The sequence below is a fragment of the Anthonomus grandis genome, chromosome 2 (assembly GCF_022605725.1).
Source record: "Anthonomus grandis grandis chromosome 2, icAntGran1.3, whole genome shotgun sequence".
Taxonomy (NCBI): domain Eukaryota; kingdom Metazoa; phylum Arthropoda; class Insecta; order Coleoptera; family Curculionidae; genus Anthonomus; species Anthonomus grandis.
The window spans coordinates 11,230,150-11,255,854 of record NC_065547.1 but is presented as its reverse complement, the minus strand read 5'-3'; the positions used below and the strand labels follow the sequence as shown (position 1 = coordinate 11,255,854).

General features: G+C 34.6%; 1 protein-coding gene across 1 annotated transcript; it reads right to left on the bottom strand.

Annotated features, from left to right (window-relative positions):
- Positions 1-3: 3 nt before the first annotated feature.
- LOC126747211 (probable ATP-dependent RNA helicase DDX55 homolog) lies at positions 4-24,872 on the bottom strand. The gene is made up of 11 exons (XM_050455722.1): positions 24,651-24,872; positions 24,426-24,595; positions 24,212-24,373; positions 24,029-24,157; positions 23,860-23,977; positions 23,497-23,756; positions 19,333-19,530; positions 19,145-19,279; positions 18,901-19,087; positions 18,684-18,845; positions 4-224 (listed from the first exon to the last, which is right to left on the bottom strand). The coding sequence occupies exons 1-11, from the start codon at positions 24,802-24,804 to the stop codon at positions 109-111; spliced, it is 1,791 nt and encodes a 596-aa protein (XP_050311679.1). The 5' UTR covers positions 24,805-24,872; the 3' UTR covers positions 4-108.
- Positions 24,873-25,705: the final 833 nt, after the last annotated feature.

Genomic DNA, 25,705 nt, shown 5'->3' with positions numbered 1-25,705 from the left:
TACTTTGCTTTTAATTAGGTGCTTTTAATCTGTAAAATATTACAATAGGATCTCCGGACTTATAACTAATATTAAATACAACTGATTAAATACGCAAATAAATAATTGTTACGTAAGTCCCATTTCTTTTTCATACTGCTCATCTGATATCTTCTTTTTTTTAAATTTCTTTAACAGGGCCATGTCCCTTTTCAACTCTTCTAAATCCTCTTCGATTATACCACCTAAAATTAAAAAAAAAATTTATTTATTAATGGTTAATTAAGAAATTGAAAGTTGCTACAATGCGGTTTAAGAATGGCGAAATTTACAAAGGATGTTCATAATTTTGGACCCATACTCAGAAATCTACAATTACTTAACATTTAAAACAGAAATAATGGTGGAAAATCAATTATTTTTTAATTCCAATACAAAATTATAAATGTTACTTAACTATACAAGCTCAAGTAATATAAATAAAAATAGTAAATAAATAGTATTGGACAACATTAAAGGAAATAAAAAACGTAACAGTAAAGAAAGAAGTAACAGTGAGTGAGAGATATCTTACTCTATAAGCGAAGACCTGTCAAAACTCGCAGAAAAGGTTTAAAAGTTCAAAAGAACTCAATAAGTTCTAGCTCATTGCTCAGTTTTAGGGTTCGAGGTATAAATGTATTTATGACATAGGTTGTCCCATATAAAAATTTAAAGTTATCAAAATTTTACTATGTCAAACTGTTTGGCCGCTAGGGAGCGTTTCTTGAATTTGGTCGATTTCGGTAATTAGCCATAAATTTTTTGCTATTAAAGATAATTGACTTCTGAAAACACTTTCTCAAAGTACTTTTTAATGATAAATATTTTTATGTTATATATTTTTATACAGGTTTCATAAAGTTGATATTCCAAAAAAAAATTTTTTTCTTATGGAACACATATTATTTTTTATAAATTCTTAAAGCCCTTGAAATCCTCTTTTCAAAAATATACAACACCATATATCTCATCTTAGCTGTTTCCGATATTACATTGTCATTTTTCAAACTTTGGTAAAAAATAGCACATGTCATATGTGACAGCCAGATAGAAAATTGTTTATTTCTCCTGTCAGTAACATATTTGAATTTGCTGTATTTAGAGCTATATATAGTGCTCAAGAATTATAACTAAAATAATAACTTTATATATAGTGCTAAAGAACTATAAAAAATGGCGGCATTTTACATGACATATCAGATGCTTGATATTCCGGTATTCTAGAGGAGATAATTTTGTTTTTTACCGCCATCTATATGTCGAGGAATAGAAGCTTTGCCAGTGTTATGTTATATTCAAAATTATTTACAGAAAATATGTCAAAACCAGGGTTTTATATAAAGTTAACTTTAACTCATACCCCATCCACCCAATAAAGTTAACTTCTACATTTTGAAGTTAAATGTGACGTTATTCCACAAGTTACCTTTAAGTTATCTGTCACATTAGTTTTATAATACCGGCCCTTAGTAAACCAGGATCGTAATTTGGACTGTTCATTTTAATTTAATTAATTACACAATTTAAAGAAATTTTGTTCAACAAGTCCTGCTGAAAGTAATATCAACCTACTTAAGAATACTTTTCAGAATTTTGAACACTACTGCTTAATTTAATAAATTGTTCTCTTGAAACTGGTGAAATCCCTGAACTACTAAAATTATCAACAGTTATTCCGATATAAAAAGTATTTGAAACCATCAATAGAAAAAGATTAATAACAAAAGTAAAAAGTATAGGTTTAGAGGGGGTTGTTTTGGAGTGGTTTAGTATGTATTTAAAAGATAAACGGGTATTAAAAATTAATGATGTTTTATCAGAACCAGTAATAAATAAATATGGCGTTCCACAGGGTAGTGTGTTAGGACCATTGCTATTTGTAATATATATTAATGATTTAATATATTAGGTTAGAGAATGCACAACTTATCTTTTTGCAGTTGATGCTTTATTTTATTTTACTACATCAACCACACATGAGCTTCAACTTAAATTAAATATTATATAAAAAAACGGTCTGATTATTAAAAATGAGTGGTTTAATTTAAATGATTTAAAGGTTAACATCTCTAATAAAATATATGATAATAATAGCAAAGGAATATTTTTACAGACAGAATATTTTTTGCGGAAAAATGTAAACCAATTGATGCGCACCTTAGATCAATTAGCTAAAGAAAAATCTAATGTAAAAATTAGCCAACCTGTTGCTAAAAAAACGATTGCTTGCCAGACAGATCAGACAGAAAACCGAGGTTCAGAGGTACTTACAACACCTAATATCAACTCGTTGAATAAAGATGAATGACATTATGTGGTCGTGTCAAATATCCCACCTCAGTTTACCGGAAATCAGCTTGCGCACTTTGTCAAGGAAAAACTGGGAACCACGGACACTATCAGATGCTTCCCAATGCTAAAAAACAAAGAAAATGCACATTCCGACTTCAAAATTGGTGTGCACAATATCAATTACTTAAAACTGCTGAAGGATATTGGCATGTGGCCTCCAGACACTTTCATCTCCAATTCATGTTTATCATCCTCAAAAACACCAGCAAAGGTAATTAATACAACTTCAGGCTTACCACCTTGTAAGACTTTCGCCCTAGATAGTCATAACCTGTCGCAACGGTCGGATGCAGCAACACCAGACACTCTACCCAGGAAAGTTAAATCTTTGAAGACTGGTTCAGACAAGGAGGCGATAGCTACTTCGAAGTCCCTAGCGACTGAATTGTTGGAGGCTGATTTTATCATTGATAGAGATAGGGAGATGAATAAAACATCAAATATAGACCCGATGACTCCACCATTAGTGAGACTGTCAAGAGACTCGGATGCGGCAGATGTCCGTTATTTACTGGCTAGGCTAAGGGATCCCTCAATTTTAAAACCCCTCAGGCTATTTCTTTTATATCTGCATGATCAGCCCTCCAGTGTATGTTTCGAAGGACACACCAATACCAGCATCCGATTGGCACTTGCCTCAGAGAGACTTCCTGGTGACGTGGACGCCTTGCGGAAGCTCTACTTTCGATACCATGACGCCTATGGTATTGGTCCAGCTGAAGCAGATCTGTCAGCCTTTGGATCCTTTTTCTCATCAGAGAAATTGCTACGCCTCCAAAGGATTAGAGAAAGCCAGAGCAATTACTATTCTAGTGGGTCTCCCACTAAGAATAAACATTTTTAGGTAGTTTGACGCAAGAAGAGGATCAAGCACCCTCTAAAATACTGGACAATGGAAGCTTAGCATTTTCTTTCTAAATATTCAGTCTCTGAGACACAAAACTGACGATCTATTTCTTTCGTTAGAAGAGCTTCATTTTCCTGATATCGTTGCCATATCTGAACATTGGCTAAATATCGATGAGCCCGTTCTTATTAACAATTACTCTACAGTAGCCAGATTTAATAGAACAATTGTATCTCATGGAGGTACTTTGATAATGTCTAAAAGCAAAGACTTTTCAGTAGTAAACTTTTAAACAGCAAAATAATTTTATGTGGCGACCTAAATATTGATTTTTCCAGTATGTGTGCGGCTCAGGAATCTCTCCAGTCCATTTCCGATTCTTTCGGCTTAATCATGCACATTAAATCACCAACCAGAATAACTAAAATCAGCTCGAGTACAATAGACCGTCGTATCTTCCTTTGATCCGGATTTCGTTGACTGTACTGTCCTAAACTCAGGCTTTTCAGATCATGAAGCAGTGTATTTTCTCAGATCGAAATTTTCTAAATTTTAAGCACCTGTGTCTAACTACTGACTGGAATGTCCACACCTCTGATGTTGATTCACAATTCTCTAGATTTATAAAAACGCTATCTAATCTGTCTCAAGGCTTACGTACAACTGCTAAGAATATGCGTTCATTATTCAATCTTGGAAAATTCTCGGACAGCGCTTTCTTTCATGACTATGTAAGACTATATAAGAAAATTTATCAAAGGACTCTAAAAGCGGCAAAAGACATTTACTATAACAGGAGACTGGCAAAGTCTGGTAATGTCGCTAAAGAATCATGGTCGATTGTTAATAATCTGAGAAATAAACCTTCTAAGTCCAATACTATCTCTACCTCTCCTGAGAACCTCAACAATTATTTTTTAAATGTAGCGAAGAATCTAATGAGTACCAGAGCTCCTACCCACGATCCACTTTCTTATCTTTCTAGTGCAGATGAGAATTTACACAGTTTTTTCTTTACGCCAATAGTATTACCTGAGCTTCGCAGTACGATTAGGGAAATCAAAAATAAGAGCTCTTCTGGAACCGATGGACTCACGTTGAACATGTTTCTAAACCTGCCAGAGTGTACATTAAACCATCTTACAAATTTAATCAACCTGTCTTTTCAAAAAGGAGTTTTTCCCAACTGCCTTAAGAAGGCAATAATAATCCCTCTACATAAAGCAGGAGATAAAGATCAGTCTTTCAACTATCGCCCAATTGCTCTTCTTCCCACACTATCAAAAATTATTGAAAGATTAATGAAAAAAAGGCTCCTATCATTTCTACTGAAATTTAAAATACTCACTCCTCAACAATTTAGATTTTTAAATAACAAATGCACAAATGATGCTATGTTTTTCCTTTTTAATAATGTATACTGTAGCTTAAACAACCAACATCCTACGGCAACAATCTTCTGTGATTTTGCTAAAGCTTTTTATTGCGTAAACCATGATATCTTAATAAAAAAGTTGCAACACTACGGGTTTAGAGGTATGACCCTCGAATGGTTTAAGTCATATCTCAATAACAGGAGTCAGTTTGTGAGGATTGATGCTACGATGTCTTCTTGCAACCCAATAGAATGTGGAGTGCCTCAAGGTTCAGTGCTTGGCCCTATTTTGTTTCTCATATTTATCAATGTTATCGCTAGTCTAAATATTAAAGGAAGAACCTGCCTATTCGCGGATGATACTAGTTTTACCTAGAGTAATCCGGATATTGCCGAACTTCTTAAAATCATATCAAGTGACTTAACTTCTATCAAAGCATGGTGCGACTCTAATCTTCTCTGCCTTGTTATTATTCTCTCCAATGAAAATTTGTTGATAGGGCCGGTGTATCACAAGGATTTGCATGATATTTCTGATCATCAATTAATATACTGCTCAATTAATATTACGGTACCTTCCACCATTCCTAAGTATGTTGAATACCGAAATTTTAAATATTTTGATTCTGATCGATTTCACACTGATTTGTGCAACTGCAACTGGTCAAATATTTTAGACTACGATAACGTTGAGGACAAGCTACAGTTTTTTACTGACTTAATAGTTGCTCTATTTGATATACATGCCCCTAAGCGTAGGATTAAAGTCACCAAACCCAAATCACCTTTGTTTACAGATGTTCTAAGGTTAATGAAAGCTGAAAGAAATAAAGCTTTGTCAAAGTATAAAAAATCTCGTGAGATCAAAGACTGGGAGGCCTATAAAACCTTAAGAAATATGTTTACCCAGGCTGTCCGCAGCGAAAAGAAAGCCTATCTAGAATATGTGACAAGCAACAAAAATGATAAGTTGATGTGGCAATCTATAAATCAATTAAATGTTTACAATAAAACAAGAAATAATTTTAACTTACCATTAAACTTAAATAGCCCAGACAAGATTAATAATTTTTTTATTGAGTCAGTACGCAAAATATGTCCCACTGTCGACCAAGACACAATAAATTACTATAATACAAACCGCGGGACTAATGGCAGGTTTTAGTTAAATCTTGTTACTGAAAAGGATGTTGAAAGTGCTCTATCCCAACTAAGATCGAATGCTGCTGGCGCTGATGGCATAACTCTTTCCATGCTTAGACTATGCTGTCCTCTTGTTATTCCATTTTTGACCAATATATTCAATACATCAATAGAAACGGGTGTTTTTCCATCTCAGTGGAAGACAGCTATTGTTATTCCTATACCAAAAACTCCAGGTGTAAAACAACTGTCAGATTTGAGGCCAATTAGCCTTTTGAGTGTTTTGTCTAAGGTATATGAGCGGCTTATATATAAGCAAATGCTGCTTTATTTTCACGAAAATCATTTACTTTTTGAGGGCCAGTCTGGTTTTCGTACGGGATTTAGTACAGCAACGGCCCTGCTCAATATTCTTGATAACATAATTAAGGCATCAGATCGTGGATATACGTCCGCGGTTGTGTTTCTCGACTTTAGCAAGGCATTCGATACTTTGGATCCAAAACTTTTTCGAGCAAAGCTGAAATATTATGGTTTTGAAGAAATAACTTTAGATTTGCTCGGGGATTATTTGGAGGGGAGATGGCAGCGTGTGTCTTTAAATAATAATAAATCTGAAAGTCTTCGCGTGGAGAGGGGTGTGCCACAAGGATCAATACTGGGGCCACTGTTGTTTATTATTTTTACAGCGGACATGTGGAAATCTGTTAGAGGCTGCAACCTAAGTCAGTATGCTGATGACACCCAAATAGGAGCAGAATTCTCAAAAAATAATTTTAAGGCGGCTGAAGACAGACTTAATGAAACGCTAAATAGTATATTAACATATTCAAATAATAACGGTTTAAAGTTAAATCCCAATAAATCCGCAGTAATGTTCTTTGGGCCAAATACCGGGTGGGCTAAATCGAATATAAAAATTCAAATGGGTGGTGTTGATATACCAGTGGTTGCAGAGTACAAGAACTTGGGAGTTTGGTTCGATGAAAAATTAAGATTTAGGGGACATATTTCAAGGGTTAAACAAAAATCCTATTTTTCATTGCGTAATTTATATAAAAGCAGGCACTTTCTCAACTTCGGTATAAAGAAGCAGTTATGTGAGACCCTGGTTTTGTCCCAGTGCAACTACTGCAACTTTGTCTATGGCCCTTGTCTTGATATGAGTAGTAAGTACAAGTTACAAAAAATACAAAACTCCTGCATAAGACTTATTTTTAATCTACGCTTAAAAGATCACGTCAGCCATAGACTAAAGGAGCTTCAGTGGTTAAGTATTGAGGACAGACAGCAGCTTCATTTTGCTTCTTTTCTTCATAGGATGCTCAAAACTGAATCGCCAAACTATCTATTTGCAAAAATTACACCTAGATCAAGCCTTCATAACCGAGATACTAGATATAGAGACTATTATGAAATTCCAAGGCATAAGGGAAGCTTCTTTAAATCTTGCTTTAGCTATACTTCTGTTAATTTATTAAATCATTTGCCTGGAAACATAAAAATGTTTAATCAATCTACTTCGACTTTTAAAAAGAAGTATAAAAGTTACCTTTTTTCTAAATACTAATCACTTTATTTATTTATTTATTTATTTTTTTTTTTTGATTAATCACTTGTTTCTGTCTTGTGGATTCTGGAGAGAATTTTGCCTTATTTTTTTGCTTTTGATTTACTTTTGTCTGGTAGACTAGAGACTATTTTGTGTTGTTAGAGACTATTTTTTATTTTGATTTACTTTTTGTTTTGTAGATTTTTTAGGGACAATTTTCAGTTGTATTTTCTATTTATTTGAATATTTAATTTACCTTACTGTATGTTTCGACGTTGTTGTAATTATTGAAATCTTATATTTTGTTTTTGCTATGAATACTCGGCTAGCAACAGCTGTGCTGAATCTCACCGAGTATAAAATTTTTATTATTAACATCTCCAAAACTAAATTTTTGTCCTATAAAAATAATTTGCAATCTTTTGTACTGGATAACGCAATCATTGACGAAGCCGACTCAGTGAAATTTTTGGGGCTTACTGTTGACAAGTCGTTAAAATGGGACATGTACATTAACCCTTTAACAAGAAAATTAAGCTCCGCTTGTTTTGCGCTAAGATCAATTTCCAAGGAGCTTAGCCTCTCAACCTCTATAACAGTGTATTTTTCCCTCTTTGAATCACACCTTCGTTACGCCCTTTCTTTTTGGGGTGTGTGTAGTGTCACTCAATTTGACAAAATTTTTAGACTTCAAAAGAGAGCTTTGCGTTATACACTTAGACTTAATTATAGAGCTCATTGCCAGCATTTCTTTAAAAAATTTAATATCCTAACTTTGCCGTCACTACTTATATATGAGTCCGTTTGTCTAATTCGCAAGCACGTTTCATCAAATTCAGATAGGCCATCCCATAATTATCCTCTCAGAAACTCAGTATATTGTACAAAGCAAAAAAAATGCACAATCATTTGCCATTGAACATCAAGTCCATCACATCTTTTCCTACATTCCGTAAGGCATTAAAATCATTCCTACTGAAGAGAGCCTTTTACTTGGTAAACGATTTTTTTAATACTTAATTTTTTTTTTAACTTCACACACACAGACTGATTTATTGTTTTTATATGTACTGTTTTATGTAGCTATATCTATATCTTACTTTTCTTTTATACATTTTTAATGAACACTGTATGTATGCTATTTTTATATATATACTTTTTTGCTTTCTTAGGTTTCCCTTTTTTTTCTTTTTTTGACATTGTATACATACAATTGTATATTTTTTAATTTTTAATTGTGTTTTATTTATTCATACTTTTGACCACATACAATTATTGATTTGTATAAGTTTGTATATTTGTTTTACTAGTTTCATTTTATTTTTGTATGTTTTGTTTGTTTTTATGTTTACTTTAGTTATCAGCTTTGTCTACAAATTGTAAAATTTTTTGACAATAAAGCGATCGATTGATTGACACTTACCAGCAGAGTTAAATATAAAAATAGAAGAATATTCAATAGAATGTGTAACAAATATTAAATACTTAGGCATATGGACAGATCGGGACTTAAATTTTACCTGCACTGCGGAACAAAAAAAAAATCTGCGGCATTCATTTTGTTAATTATTTTTTATAAACACTTAGATTAGTCATGCATTTACTTTTTTTGAATTGGCTTCGTGAGATAAAGAGGACAAGATAAGAAATAATTGAAATTATTTTTTTAATGTGGAATCGGCTAAGCCTCCAGTATTGCACAGCAATGATTTGCTAATTTCACTGTTTTCCGGATCACCTTTTACAAACTGTGATGACGTTGAAATGTTAGAGATGTCAGACAATCAAACAAGCAACAGTGAAAGTGAGTTCGAAGAAAGTAGTTCTACAAAACAAGGATTTTCTTAAGAGGAGCTCAATGAAATGGTTCGTGATTTGAATTTATCAAAAAAATCGGCCGAAATTTTTGCTTCCAGACTAAAACAAAAACACTCTCTTACAACCTGGTGTTACTATTACATCCTTTAGGACCAGGAAGCAAGACCTTCTTCCTTACTTTACCGAAGAAGACAGTCTTGTATTTTGTAATAATGTTTCCGAACTCTTAATTAATATGGGCCTTCCCGAATAAAAGCCTGAATATTGGAGGCTTTTTATAGATAGCTTAAAAAGAAGTCGAAAATGTGTATTGCTGCACAATGAAAATGTATTTACTTCGGTTCCAATCGGTCATACTACCAAACTAAAAGAAGAATACCAAAATATTAAAATGGTTTCAGAAAAGATTTTAAATGCACATCAGTAGACGGATTGCGTCGATTTGAAAATGGTGAATATTTTATTAGGCCAGCAAGGTAGATATACTAAATACTTCTGTTTCATTTGTGTATGGAACAGTCGAGGAAAAAATTAACATTGGAATAGAAAGGTTTGGCCTTAGAGAGAAGCTAAGGAGGTAGGAAAAAAAAATGTGGTTCATGAACCACTGATAAGCCGAGACTTTCGAATATCCTTCTTCCAGTGCTTTCCATGTTTGTCTATCTAGGGCAATTTGGAGCCAGTTTCTCCCTGCTATTCGTTGGATGTCGTCCCGCCACCGCGTTGGTGGTCTTCCCGCATTTCTTTTTGTGGCTCTTGGGCGCCATTGCATGATTTTGTTAGTCCATCTAGATGGGTCTTGCCTTGCAACGTGACCTGCCCATCTCCATTTTAGTTTGGCTACTCTTCTCATAACATCCGTTACCTTTGTCCTTCTTCGAATCTCATCGTTTCTTATGTGGTCTCTTAAGCTAGTTCCCAGCATGGCGCGCTCCATGGCTCTCTGGGTTGTTCTGAGTCTTTCTGCGCTCCTCTTTGTCAGTGTCATCGTCTCGAGTCCATACGTTGTAACGGGTAATATGCAAGCCTCGTAGATTTTCCGCTTAAGATTAATTGGGATGCTTTGGGATTTTAAAATGTATCCTAGTCTTCCGAATGCTGCCCAGCTAAGTCTTGTTCTCCGGGATATTTCAGCTGTTTGGTTTTGTTTTCCCAGTCTGACAGCGTGGCCCAGGTATATGTATGTATTCCTCGACGTTTTCGAGAGCGTGGCCTTCTATAGTTATTACTGTTTGTTCGTTGGTCATTATTTTGGTTTTGTTTAGATTCATCTTGAGTCCGATTTGTTTTGATGTCTCTTGCAGTTCTTCCAACGTATCTTTTAGCTCGTTGATGTCATCACTAATGACAACAATATCATCAGCAAATTGAATGTGACTTAGTCGAGCTCCATCTACGTTGATACCTTTATTTCCCCATGGCAGCTTTTTAAACGAGCTTTCCAGTGCCATCGTGAAGAGCTTAGGGGATATGGTATCTCCTTGGCGGACCCCCTTTTCTATCTTGATCTTATTTGTTGATGCTTCTTCGTTGATGGTCACTTGTAGTGTTGCGTTGTCGTAGATGTGTTTTATAAGTTTGGAGTATCTTGTGTCAATTCTTGCCTCGTCCATTACGTTCAGGACAGCCCAGGTCTCGACAGAATCGAACAGCTTCTCGTAATCGACGAACGCCATGTGCAGAGTGATGTTATATTCGGAGCATTTCTCTATTAGAGTACGGACGGTTTGTAGATGGTCATTTGTACTAAATTCCTTATTAGCTGATTATTATGAGATCTTAGGTCTTTTCGACATTCTTTGTTTATTGTTTTACATATCTCCCTGTATTCATTTGAGTCTCTGGCAGTTCTTTTCCTTTGGTCTATTAGCTTCAGTGTGTTTGGGCTTAGTTTGGATGGTTTTTTTACTTTGTACTTACAGCAAATTTTTTTTGTTGCTACCTGGATACTGCTCGTTATGGTTGTTGATAGCTCGTCCCGTTCCATTTTCTTCAGGTAATTTAAGTTGTGCAGTTTGGCTTCTAGAATACTTTGGTATTCGTCTACCTTTGACATCAATGTTTCAGTGGTTGGATAGTTTCCTTTTTGAACCATCTTTTTCCTTTCAGCTTTAGTGTTGATTAGCAATCTTGTTCGGACCAATCGGTGGTCGCTGCCTGTATCGAAAGGGTTTAAGACAGACACATCTTGGCATATGTCTCGTCTGTTGGACAGTATAGATTTTGATGTTGGAGGTATTCTAGTAGCATTTCTCCTCTGTCGTTTCGGTTTCCTATACTATATGATCCTATATTTGGTGGATCGTCTTCGTTTTTCTGGCCGATTTTCGCGTTAAAATCTCCCATAATGATTTGAAACTTGGCGTTTTCCGACCTTTGAGCTGTCTCGATGTCTTCATAAAATTGTTCGACTTCTTGGTCTGGAGAGGAGCTTGTAGGGGCGTATACTTGGATTACTTGGATGGAGCATCTTTTATTGATCTTTAATATAATGTATATTACTCTGTTTGAAGCAGCCTCCGTTTTAGTGACTAGGTGTTTTTTGTTTATCATGACCGCCACTCCACCAATATGTGAGTTTGTGTCAGCGTTCTTCTGATATAATAGGTGTCCAGACGTAAGGGTGGTCACACTCTCTCCTTGACGTCTAGTTTCACTTAGACCAATTATATCCCATTTGATATGCTCTAGTTCGTATTCCTTTGATCTCATAGTGCAGCAATTTTGATTTCGATCTTTGAAGCGTGGTTGATGTTTGGGTTTATTGAGTTTTTGCCTCCCCCAGAATCCATGAGGCAGCCTGACTTATCAGTGCGAGATTCTGAGTTTTTCACTCTACTCGCCTGGAGTATATCTGTTTTAGAACTTAACATTGGAAGGGTTTTGGCATTAAAAGGCCACGCTTGCCTAGCGGGTTGGCCAGTTTTAGTTTCAGCCGCCCACTTTGGGTCAGACGCTGTTTTGGATCGCTCCTCTGGAGTCAGACACCCACACCTGTTTGGTTTGCGGGAGGTATTTGATTTCCCTCCTACCACCCATATCTGGAAGGCATTCCTCTATCCGCCACCTGGGGACGCGCCCTCTAGGGGTTACAGGTTCCCCCGCGGGCTGTTTTGAATATGTGTCAGAAATTTGCAGCTTTTTTTTCCATACTGAGGGAAAAATTGAAAGCAAGTATTTTCGATGGACCGCAAATACATACTCTTATAAAAGACACTGAATTCATAAACCATATGACAGAAATTGAATCTGAAGCATGGCTAAACCTTGTTTTAGTAGTCAAATATTTTTTGGGAAATGACAAAGCACCAAAATATCCAGAATTAGTTGCTAAAACGCTACAAAATTTTAAAAGATTAGGAGCTAATATAAGCATTAAATTGCATTTTTTACACAGTCATTTAGACAGATTTCCGAATAACTTGGGCGATTACAGTGAAGAACAAGGAGAACGGTTCCATTAGGATAATAGAAGAAAAATACCAAGTTCGATGGGACAGCCACATTATGGCAGACTACTGCTGATCCTTAGTAAGGGAATGTCCTAAGCAAAAACCTTCTAGAAAATCCTACAGAAAGAGTTTTTTGTAATTTTTTTATGTTTTGAGTAAACAGAACACATATAGTTGAATAGAAGTCCATATTTTGTGGGAGAATGTGTATATAAAGATTACAAAATGGGGAAGTCTTTATCTCCAAGAAAAATGCATGTAGGTCACTTAGGTAAATGTATTATGCATTTCGGCTGTGTAAACAGCCATCATCAGATGCAGAACATTACAAAAACATATACGTCCATCAAATAAAACAAAAATTACCCAGGGGTAATTAGAACACATATATTTGAAGGGTACACGGGAAAAAGGGGGAATGTCAATTTTCTCCATTTTTCAGTTTTGCATCGCTGGATGCACCTTTCAATATGATCTTTTTTACAGCCTAAATTGCACTGCAATAACGAGAATGGTCAAGATTTTATCGCGGTTTAAAAATATAGCATACACGTGAAAAAGGGGGAATGTCAAACCGAAACAGCAAAAGAAGGGGGAATGTCAATTGGAATTTATGATTGGAATCTGTACGATACTATGCAGCGTAAAACGTTTTGTTTCGTCAGTACATGTTTGTTTTTAACCTTGGTGTTACTACGGCATTTTTTTCGTGAGTTTTCGTGATTTAATTATTGAAATAATGGAAGAAACAGATATGAATAGTGAAGTGGACGATAAACAAGCGAAGACAAGTAAGAAACGGAAAATATTTGGGAGAATGAGTGACGTTAAAAAAAATTGCTGGCATCAACCCACGAAATTGGACCTGATTGTAAGTGTGTACGATTACAATGTTTCCAAATTGTAACAGAAAGAGCTAGGATTGATATAATAACAAAATTTAATAAAATGACGGTAAATGAACAGAACAGTTATTTAAGTGGGCTTATACAAGTGAGTACAGTTTTTCAACATAGGCCTAGACAAGCTGAAGAAAATGCTCTGTTACATGACTGTTCATATTCATATCGTGTGCGAGTAAATAGTGAAGGAGGTATCATCGAGGTTCCGGTATAAGGCGTTCCGTTCTTTACATGGAATTTCAAAGAAAAAAATTGAAGTTATTCAACGATACATTAAAAGAGGTGTCCAGCCTAAAGACGGTCGTGGTCAACATCAAAACCGGAGAAATCGTATAACTAAAGACACCTTTGACGCAGTTTGCACCCACATTGGGTCTTTTAAAGGTCGAATGAGTCATTACAGTCTTAAAGACTCAAAGAGGACCTATTTGCCACCTGAGTTGAATGTCACAAAAATGTACAATATGCACAAAATAAAATACCCGGATAATAAAGTGTCGTACGAAAAATACCGCAAAATTTTTACTGAAAACTTTAATATAAGTTTTGGGTATCCTAGACAAGACACGTGCAGCACTTGTGACCAATTTCAAAAGTTATCCCGATGGTAGCAAGGAGAAACTGGAAGCTGAGGGAAAATTAAGAAAGCTATCAACAGAAAACAAACTACACCTGATAAAGGCCAAGACGTTCTATGCTCGAAAACGCCAGTCACCGTTAGACAGTCAGAAGTCAATTAGTCGAGAATCTATTGCAATGGACTTCCAAAAGAACTTACCTGTGCCGAATATTACCATAAACGACGTATATTACATAAGGTAATTGACGTTTTGTATGTTTAACATCCATGTCCTTTCCAATGGCGAGTCGTACTTTTATGCCTATGACGAAACGGTTGCGTGCAAAGGGGCAAATGAAGTTTCTTCTTTTCTTTTTTATTTTGTAATGGTGCAACTGAATCCCGCCGTTAAAGAAGTGGATATTTTTTGCGACTCCTGCTGCGGCCAGAATAAAAATTTGACAATTTTTCGGATTGTTCATTAGTTGGTTCACCATGCCAAACGATTAGAAAATATTAAAATGCACTTTCCAATAAGAGGACACTCATACCTGGAGTGCGATCGTAATATGGCTAACATTAACCAAAATAAATGGGTTGAGTTACCTAAAGAATGGGTTGAAGAATTTGAAGGTGCTCGCTCAAAGCCATCGCCTTTTCGTGTAACTGAAGTTGAAAGTAATTTTGTTCGTGGATGGACTCAGTTCTTAGACCAACACTACTTGAAGAAATGTCCATTTCAGTCTAGGCCTATAAAGGAGTTAATTGCTGAAAAGGAGCATCCACGCATGTTGAAACACAGACTTACGTACAATGGGCATTGGGATGGTTCTGTGATTAATAAACCAGGTTCAGTTCTACGCTCAAATAATCCCGAAGTACAATCAGGACAATTTATTCTTCCTGAAGTTGCATACCAAGGTGAGCTATATTATTATTTTTGATTAGTTTTACGAACATTGAATACCTACCATTTCTTTGTCAGGGCAACATGCAGTCTTTAAGTTAATTGAAATTTGTTTTGTTTCGAAACTTCATAGATCCTTTCTCTTTCTTTGCAGAACCGTTGCCAATAACGTTTGAAAAGTATAAGGACCTTCAGGATCTTAAAAAATTCTGTGGGGAGGAAGCTCAAAAGTTTTATTCCCATCTTCCATGCAAGGCTCTAAAACCAAAAGCTAGGAGGGAAGCAAAAGGCTACTCCGAAACCAGAATCTACAAAGCAGCGGCCTAAACAAGGCAAACCCACGGTTGCAAAAGGGGCATCAATACGAAAATCTAGAAAATAGGCCATTCATTTTCTTTTCCAAACGGACATCGGACGGTGGCAGTTTGTTGTTTTTTTAATTTTTTCATATTTTTCATTTTTTCTGTAATAACTTATATTTTCGTTAGTTTCGTTGTATTTTTTTAAACATGAAAAATACCAACTTGTGTTATTCACATTCCCCCTTTTTACATAAAATAATTAGTAAGTATTTAACAAAACATATTTTTAAACAATCAAAACATAAATATTATTAGAAAATAGTATGATTATTAGAAGCACCATATAATCTTTTAAACACAAAAAAAAAACAATTATTACTTTAATAAAAATACTTTTTTAGTAGCATTAGATTGAAAGTTTAAAAACCTCTTTTCTCAAATAAGTTAAAAATTGACTGTCCCCCTCTTTTTCGTGTACCCTTCATTTAGTTTTTGTATCATTCTTAAAAAAGAGTTCAATAATTATTTTTTATAAATATTTTCATTTTTATTTAGGTTTCTTCAGTAAAATATTTATTAGTCTCTATCTCAAAAATTCGAGCCAATTTTACAAATATGATATTGATTTAGCATCAACTCTTATAAAAAATTGACTTCAACCTTTTAGGCCGCAGAATCACTGTTGCCCAGTGTTATTTATCTATATGTTCACCTTACTTAAGCTTATGGGCAAAAAAAAAACAATTTACAATGTACTTATCCTGCCTCACTTTAATTATTGTTCTAATGTGCTATTTTTATTAAAGCAAAATGAGTTGTCCCGACTTTAAAAGTTGCAAAATAGGGCCATACGCATAATACTAGGTAAACCAAGATTGGCCCCAATAAAAGACATGTTACAGGCTTTAGAATGGTTACACATGCTGACATTTGTTCATAAGATTAAAATTGGTCATGCTCCACATTATCTGTTGGGTAAAGTCACATTCTCTGCCAAAACATATAATCATAACACGCGATCGAGAAATAATTTTTATGTTCCAAGTGTTTCTCAAGAACGTGCTCAACAATTCATTATTTTTTAAAGGTCTAAGCAAATACATTATGTTGCCAATAGAATCAAAACAATAGAAATAATATAGTTTTCTAAAGGGGCTTGTAAAAATCATTTAATTGTAAGTTTAGTATAATAAACCACTTATTTCTAAAAAATTTTTCATGTTGGTTTGTCTAATTCGTGTTTTTGTTTGTATAATATACATATATTTGCGGTAATTGTATAGTGTATAGGTGACAACAAGTATATATAGGTATTTTATATTAAATTATTTATTCAATTTTTTTAAATGTAATATGGTAATCATTAAGTAACCTCGTCGTATGCCTTGTATTAGTTTTTTTTTGACTAAATAAATTATATATACACTCGCCGGCACAAAATTCCGCCACCGTGAAATATTTGCCAAGTTTGATGTTTTATAAATTTTTTATTTTTTATCAGATTCTCACGATTTTGCCATCAGTTTTTAGATACATTTGTTGTGATTTTTTAAAATCATTTTGTAAAGTAGAATTTTTTGATTAGGCTATATTATACAGGAGTAAAACAAACTGTTGTTTTTTCTCGTAATTTCAAAACACCCTGTAGGAAAATTAATGTGCATAATTCTGATTACATACTGTTCCTTGTAATCTTTGATGTATTCTAAACATTTCGATTTTTGATTCATTCCATTATCTCATTTCTGCTGCGAGCTGCAAATTTGTTATTAAAACGCTGATTTGAAGCGTATTTTTATTAGGAGAAATAAACGCTAGGTATATCATAAAGTTAATTAAAAAAAAAACAATTTTAATAGCGTGTATTTCCTCCTCTCGCAGCAATAACAGCTTGCAGTCTTCGCGGCATCGAATGAATAAGGTTCCTTATTCTTTCTTGAGGAATAGCCTCATATTCTGCGATCAGCGCTAGTCGTAAGTCTTGCAAGGTTTGTGGTACAGGACGACAACGAACGGCCCTTTTAAGTTGATCCCAGAGATGTTTTATTGGGTTGAGATCCGGGCTACATGCGGGCCATTCCAACCTTGGGAGTCCAACTTCATCCAGATATTCGCTCACTACATGTGCAACGTGAGGTCTAGCATTATCATGCATTAATGTAAATTGGTTCCCAATGAATAGAGCAAATGGGACAACAACTTCTTGAAGGATTTCCTCAATGTAACGGTGGGCGGTTAGAGCTCCATTTTCAATAAATACAAGATTGGTGCGTGCTTCGGTAGAAATACCCGCCCAAATCATGACTGAACCGCCACGATATGAGATTTGTTCTGAAATGGTGCAGTCAGCATATCTTTCATTTCTACGTCTGTATACCCGCTCACGACCATCCGGCGTCCTTAAACAAACCCTGGATTCATCTGTGAATAGTACGTTTGCCCACTGTTCTAGAGTCCACTCAAAATGCGATCTTGCAAACCTCAGTCGGTGTTGTTGATGCCGAGGAAGTAATTGTGGACATCTTGCTGGCCTTCGTGAATAAAGTCCAGCTTCTGCTAATCTTTTACGTATCGTTCTTTCACTTACACTTACTCCATGAAGTATTCCCAAGTCATTTTTTAGACACACAGCAGTAGATCTTCGATCTCTTAAAGAACTAATGGCGACAAAGTGATCATCAGCTGCAGTGGTCATTCTCCTTCTGCCAGAGCCTTGTCGTCTAGTAAAAATTCCCGTCTGTAAATACCTATTCCAGGCATCTCGAGCTGTAGACCGCGGAAATCTCAGAGTACGGGCGACATAAATTTTGCTACGGCCATCCTCTATTAACGCAACAATTCTACCCACGCCTGCTGGAGTTAATACCATATTGACACACAACAAATTATAATAGTGACACTGTCAAACTTTATGTCACATTAATTGCGTGCTTAGCCAACATCGATAATTTTTAACCGAAAACTTGACATTAATTATCTAAAAATAAGCTTCAAATGAGCGTTTTAATAAAAAATTTGCAGCTCGCAGCAGAAATGAGATAATGAAATGAATCAAAACTCGAAATGTTTAGAATACATCAAAGATTACAAGGAACAGTATGTAAACAGAATTATCCACCTTAATTTTCCTACAGGGTCTTTTGAAATTACGAGAAAAAACAACAGTTTGTTTTACTCCTGTATAATATAGCCTAATCAAAAAATTCTACTTTACAAAATGATTTTAAAAAATCACAACAAATGTATCTAAAAACTGATGGCAAAATCGTGAGAATCTGATAAAAAATAAAAAATTTATAAAACATCAAACTTGGCCAATATTTCAGGGTGGCGGAATTTTGTGCCGGCGAATATATAATACACAAACAAAATGAAGAGATATTTGAGAAAATAATTTGATATACAAGTTATTTTGTTTTAAACATATAAGTAAAAAAAACATAATCAACAAACCTTTTCTCTTTTTGCCCTTTCCCTCACTCTTAGCCGCCATTTTAGCCTGTTTCCTCTTCAATCGTTTCTCCTTTCTCACTTCTTTATTTTGTTTCGTTATCGACCACGCTTCTGTCGCCTTCTTTATATGCTTCTGTTTCTTATTGTTGCTCGGCCATTGACCTAGAGAAAATTTTGCAAAAAAACTACGCCGAAAACTAAACTAAATAATTCTTACCAGTAGTTTTATATTCTTCCAATTTTTTTTGTCTCACGGCCTCCCTATGTTTGTCCCTATAAGGGACGGAATTTATATCGAAATTCGTGATTTCGGGAAACTCTGATAAATCTCTGTTTTTTAGTTCGGGCATTTTTGGTAGCTGCAGTAGACCGTAGGTGGCAGCAAGTGCACCCAAGGGTAATTCCTACAAAAAAAACTATAGATTCGATATCAAATTTAACAATAAATTAATTATAATAACCTTTATCCTTAAAATTAAGGAGCATTCGTGTTTGGAATATGCCCTAATATGGGACACGTAAGCTTTAGTTCCTAGTTCCATTAAGGCTCTATCTTTTTTTAAAAGCGCTCTAATTTTTTCCCTAAGGGAATTTATCTGGAAACCATTAATCTTTTATTATTTGCTTGTAAGAGATTCATTAATCTTACATCATCTACACTGGAACAATCACTTATGGGATTCAGCTTCACTCTCTGATTGGTTTCGATGAAATTAACGTAAGACTCTTCGTTTTCCAACAAAAGAATTAGTGCGCTGCCTTGTTGTCCTTGTCTGGCAGTCCTGCCCACTCTATGTACAAATGCCGAAGCACTTGCTGGGGGATCCCACTGAAGTACCCAATCAACCTAAAAAATTTTAAATAAGCAAGTGTTTAGGTGTACAGTGCACCTTACAGGTAAAAAACCTAATTATAAGGTAGATAAATAAATACTAAAAATGGTACAGCAGATAAATACGTTACATATTAGATGACTATATATAAAAAAAAAAGAAATTGAAGGCTACAGAAAAAATGAAAATACAAAATTACACCAAGTACTAAAATAGAAAATCAGATAAGACTTAGAATTATATAGGTTACACATTGAATAAACTGGTGAAAATTTTAGAATATTTGTGGTGCGCGAGGTGCCTGTAAGTACGCAAACGCAAAACGCAAAGTAACGCAACATTAAGTTTTTAGAGTAAATCTGGGCAATCTACCTTCCCATTGACTAACTTAAACAAAAATAGTAGTTGTGCAGACTTCTACGTTTCATAAGTGAATCATAATTAAATCTTGCCAGAAGTTCGTCGTTGTAACAGCCTTGTAGAAGATACACGCCATCTTGTTTAAAACTTTATTATATATATAATATATATAATAATTATATATAATATTTTTAAAATTTTTGTTGTATATTCTCTAAACTAGAAGAATGCACAGCATAACCAGGTGACCATACAATAGCGGCATACTCAAGGTTAGAGCGAACGTAAGAATTAAACAGTAATTTGGCAGTCTGCTGAAAATCCATAGTATGGTAGAATGTACTATAAAACCAAACATCCTCGAAGTCCTTAAAATGTTCAGATCGAGTAATTGGCTCCCGGTTTAGAACATACCCAAATAAAATTGGTTGTTTTCTCCTCGTATAAGATACAACAACGCACTTTTTAATGTTTACGTGGAGATTCCTCCTATAAAACGGTGGAATTTTTATTTCTGTTTGACAATGTGCTTACCTCGCTTATCCCAATATGTGATAATCTGTTGTACAGAAGATTTTAATTTGGACTATAGTGATCTATTTGCTAAAGATGTTAATGAGTTTAACTTGTTTTTGGATAATGTTGGTCTTATGAAAAAATCTTTGAATTCTGTATCATCTCCTCAAAATTGTTAAATATTTATGTCATTTGTATATACCGATCCCCTAACTCAGATTTTGACGTGTTTTTAAAAAAACTAGAAACACTGCTATCAATATTTCCAACATCTTCGACGATGATACTAGCGGGTGGTTTAAACACAAATTTTTATGACTCGGATGTAGCCACAACCATAACACTGACTAATTTATTTAATACTTTTAATCTAGTAATGCATGTTAAAAGTTCAACCAGTGTAACACAGTTTTCGTCTACATTAATAGATAATGGATGTTGTAATGTTTGTTCTAAAGTTTACTGTTCTGTCATTATTGCAGCCTTGTCGGATCATTATGCTATTCTATGTGAATTTGACATGGCTTCTGTAGAAAAACCAGCAAGATTTAAGTATGGTAGAATATTTAGTACAACAAACTATGATAGGTTCTATCAGCGATGTAATAATGCTTCTTGGGAAGATGTTTTGATGTCTACAGATCCTATAGGGAAATTCCACACCAACTTAATACAGTTTTTTAACCAGTTAGAAAAATTAAAATAAGAAATAAAAAATCAATCCTTTTGTAGATTAAAGTCGTCCTCTAAAAACCTTAGAATTCTTCACTACATCAGGAAATTCACTGATAACCACTACTTTCATACTTATTTTAATAATTATCAGTCTATCTATAGAAGACTCATAAAACTTGCAAAGGATTTCTATTATAGAAACCGTCTAACAAATGCATGAAACATTAAAAGACGAGTTGGTCAATAATAAACGATATTCGTAACAAAAACCAATTTTCCTCAAGCATTAATGAAAGTGAATTATCTCCGAACTTATTAAATGAATTCTATTGTCCTATAGCTGAAAATCTTACTAAAAATATAACCCAACCTTCTAGTCCTCTTAGCCTTCTGTCAAATTAAACAAGAGTTAAAAATTAATTTTTTTTCATTCCCACAGACTTGACAGAACTAAAATAAGCCATACTGGACATTAAAAATAAACGCAGCTGAGGGGATGATGGCCTATTTATAAAAATGTATACAGGTTTGAATATCTTAGTCCAAGCAATTAATATTTCTTGGGAGTCTAGTATTTTTTCCACATGTTTAAAATTGGCTAAGATTATTCCTTTTCACAAAGGTGACAAAGACTTGGAGGATCCTTCCAACTATAGACCCATCTCTTTACTTTTTAATTTATCGAAAATTATGGTGATTTATTTTCTTAATTCAAAAAAAGTCCTCTTCAATTTGGGTTCCAATAGCAGCTCTGTACAAACGACGCCATGTTTCAGTTTTTGGAGGGATTATATTCAGGCATTAATAGTGGTGGAGTGAAGGCAGTGGCTTTTTGTGACCTTCAAAAGCTTTTGACTGTGTGAATCATCACATTTTGATGCAAAAACTCCACCACCATGGCTTTAGAGGGGTGTTCCATTCTTGGTTTGAGTCATATTTGACTGGCCGTAGCCAAAAGTTTTTGATTGGCTCTTCTACATCTGAGATATCAGAAAATATATGGGGTGTTTTCTCAGGGGTCAGTCTCAGGGCCCCATACTATTTTTACTTTTTATAAATGATATTACATCTCTATAATTTGGGAGTTCACTTTATCGCAGACGACACCACAATTTTATTGCTCTGACCAACTAAGGCTTAAAGAAGCTATTCTCACAGATCTTCAAAAGCTTAAGTCCTGGTGTTGTTCCAACCATCTATTGCTAAACTTTAAACTAAAAAGCGAAAGTGTCAGGTGGGGCTCCCCACTCTTCATAATATTTCTGTTGCATCTCGGCCTGAGACTAAATTCTTAGCAGTTATGGTTGATACTGAATTGAGTTTTAAATCTCATATTATAAATCTTTCAAAGAAGGTATCATCCGGTTGTTTCGTTAATAGAATTATAGCAATTGATATTAAAAAGTTAGTAGGGGAAGTCTTTTTTCCAGAAATAAAATGCTAATCCTCTAATTTCAGGAGTATTAGTATCAGTATTGGTAACTCTAACAATCTCTAACTAACAGTAACTCCTGAAATTAGAGGATTGGCATTTTATTTGTGGAGAAAAGACTTCCCCTACTAACTTTTCAATATTATATTGACTCCACTTCAGAATGGACTTTTTCCTTAATATAGCAATTGAGTTAGGATGTGTAATGGCAAAATCAGTGTACTATGCCTTAATAGAGTCAAAGTTGAGATATGGTCTTTGTTTTTGGGGGTTCTCTGGTCAGGGCCTCATGGAATCACTTTTGGTGTTGCAGAAAAGAGCTATACGATACATTTGCGGCACAGCCAGTAGAGAACACTGTAAGCCCTTGTTTAAAAACCAAGGCATTTTAACTCTATATGGATTCAGACACAGGTTTCAGCCTAACAATGTCTCACCTATGACTAGAAATGCCTCAAAACTACAGTTACCCATACCTCGTTCAACATTGGTAAAAAGGTCAATTGTTTAAGAGAGCATTAAGATCTACAATCCATCCATCAATTAGTATTAACTACATCTATCAATTTAGTAAGTTCTATTTGCAATTGTCTGATAATATGTTATGTGCACTGTTTGTATACTTATATTTATGTTTTTTATATTATATTTTACCCCATTATATTTTAATTTCATGTTTTGTTTTTTGTCCAGTTATTTTATATCTAATATATGTGTGTTAAAACTACTTTTATAGTTTGTAAGTAGTGCTATTTCTGTGAGATTAAGATTTTGAAGTAGGATAATTTATATTAGCTTTGTCAAGAAGATCCATATCTTATAATAATAAAGCTTTTTTTGACTTTGACTCTGAAATATAGATTTTTTTTATTCTTCTAGGCAGTTGAATTAATTTTTCCAGGGAACCAGATTTTCTTTGCATTTTCCAGACATCTATCAGCAGAAATGTATAAGGAAAAGGAACGTTTTACAATTATTACATATTCTTCTCACTTACCTCTGGAATGTCTATTCCTCTGGCCATAACGTCAGTGCAAAGCAGCAGACCTTTTTCACTGTTTCTAAAATGATCCAGCACTTTACGTCTTTTATCTTTCATTTTCCCATGTATGGCCGTCACTGTTAGTCCAAGATCCTTGGGCATAATTTGGGGGAATATTTTGGACCAGTAGTCCACACAGGCACATGTAGGTAAAAATAGCATGGATTTTTGGACTTTGTTTTTCCTAAGGAATGATATTAAGGTGGCCAGTTTACCTAAAATGTGAATGATTGAAGGCCTTTTATTTAAAAATAATCTGATCTAAAATATATCCATTGAATTTCATATTGAATTTTTTGTCATATTGAAACAACTTACCATTATTTTTAGCTAAAATATAAAAGTTTTCAAGCATGTCTGGGGTGCTCTGTTTTGCTTTGGCTGACACACTCACTAAAACTGGGTTTCTCATTCCAGCCCTTATAAGATCTTGCACCTACAATAAATTGAAAAAGTAAAAGACCTAGACCTTTATGAATAATAGTACCTCTTTTGTTTGAGTGGCTGAGAAAAGTCCAGTTCTCCTCTGCCTGGGTAGATAACTTAAAATTGTATTTAAACTCTTCTGAAATCCTAAATCTAACAACCGATCAGCTTCATCCAAAATGAGCACTTCCTAAAAGTTGAATTGATAGAAGCCCTTTACAGAAATTAAAATATGTGGTACTACCAAATTTTTGACAGCATTAGGTAAGTTTAAATCTTGTTTTCTGGTAAGTAAGTCTTCTAAGCGACCAGGTGTACAAATAATTATATTAGCTCCATTTTCTTTAAATTGTTTGACATCTTCTTCTACTGTGGTGCCCCCAACAAAAAGGATTTGACTTAAGTTCTATAATTTATTGTTAATTTTTTTTATTAATTTACTGTGCCAATAGACTTACGGTAACGCTATCTAATAGTTGACTCAGGACATCTTTGGTTTGCAAAGCCAACTCTCGAGTGGGAGAAATGACAATGGCTCCAACCTGGTGTTTTTGCCATTTTTCTTCAGCTTCCCGCTTCTTTAAAATGTCCAGGATTGGTATAAGGAAGGCTAGAGTTTTCCCAGAACCTAAAGGTTAAATAAATAAGCTTGATATTTGGCCACAAGTGAATTTTTTTGAAACCTGTGACTGCTTCTGCTGCAACGTCTTTTTTGCTAAGGAGTTGCGGTATCGTAGCGGCTTGCACGGGAGTCATAAATGGAAAATTAAGACTCTTTATTCCGTTCTTTACTTCGTCATGGAGCGGTACCGTTAAACTTTCCCATTTTTTTCCCATTATCGAGTTTTAAAGTGAGCCCCCTTTTTACTCACACAATATAACCAAAACACATGAAATAGTAAGGTTATGTTGGTGTTTTTTTTTTACAGGGATGTCAATTCAAAATAATATGGAGATTGTCTATATCTGGGAGTGTAGACAACCCGCATAACATATTTTAATTGAGAATTTTTTTATGTAACACTTCTATGGGCGACTTATATTTGAATTTTCTGTGATTTATGTAAAAGCTTAACTTTTATATTATATGAGGTGTTACGGATAGTAAGGGCGAACTCAGCAAAAGCCAATTTTGAGAAAAATCTAATGTTTTTACATTTCCTTGTTGCTCACAGGACAAAAATAGCTTTCTTTTGTATTACTGAATCGCAGTAATCAGTTTTGGGGTTAGCAAGGCTTGCTGAAGAGTGCAGATCAAAAGCAATTACGAGAATTGAGTCATCTGCATTACTCTTAAAATTATTAAGAAGAAATTCAGCAGTTTTTGCACGAGCTAGGTGTACCTCCTTCTCTTGTTGAAGACTGTTCATTTGAGTAGCACTTTCCGAATCGTTTACTTGACTATTTTTTAGTTTTATATCTACCTTATCGCAATAATTACATGTGTTACTTTTTGGGAGCTCAAAACCAATATTAAATTATTTCGATGAGGACTTTTAGTACGACTATAACGACTTATGACAGACATGATGTGTTCCTTTACTTTAAAAAGATCGTCATTTCCAATTTTCTTCACTGGTTCTTTCTTCCCCCTTTGATCTATTGTAACAGTTCCAGTCCTGTTGGTTTTGTCAAGTACGATTCGAGCCCGCTTTTCCGAGATTCCATGAATGTTATAAAAAGCACTACGACAAACTGTGAGGGCAACGTGATTAACAGTCACATTATATTGAATGTG

Excerpts from the sequence above, each read along its gene's own strand:
- LOC126747211 (XM_050455722.1), bottom strand. The coding sequence starts at position 24,804 with ATGGGAAAAAAATGGGAAAGTTTAACGGTACCGCTCCATGACGAAGTA. Across the intron at positions 24,596-24,650 it reads TGCAGCAGAAGCAGTCACAG|GTTCTGGGAAAACTCTAGCC; the intron begins GTTTCAAAAAAA and ends TTTAACCTTTAG. Across the intron at positions 19,280-19,332 it reads ATTGTTCCAGTGTAGATGAT|ATAAATTCCCTTAGGGAAAA; the intron begins GTAAGATTAATG and ends AATGGTTTCCAG.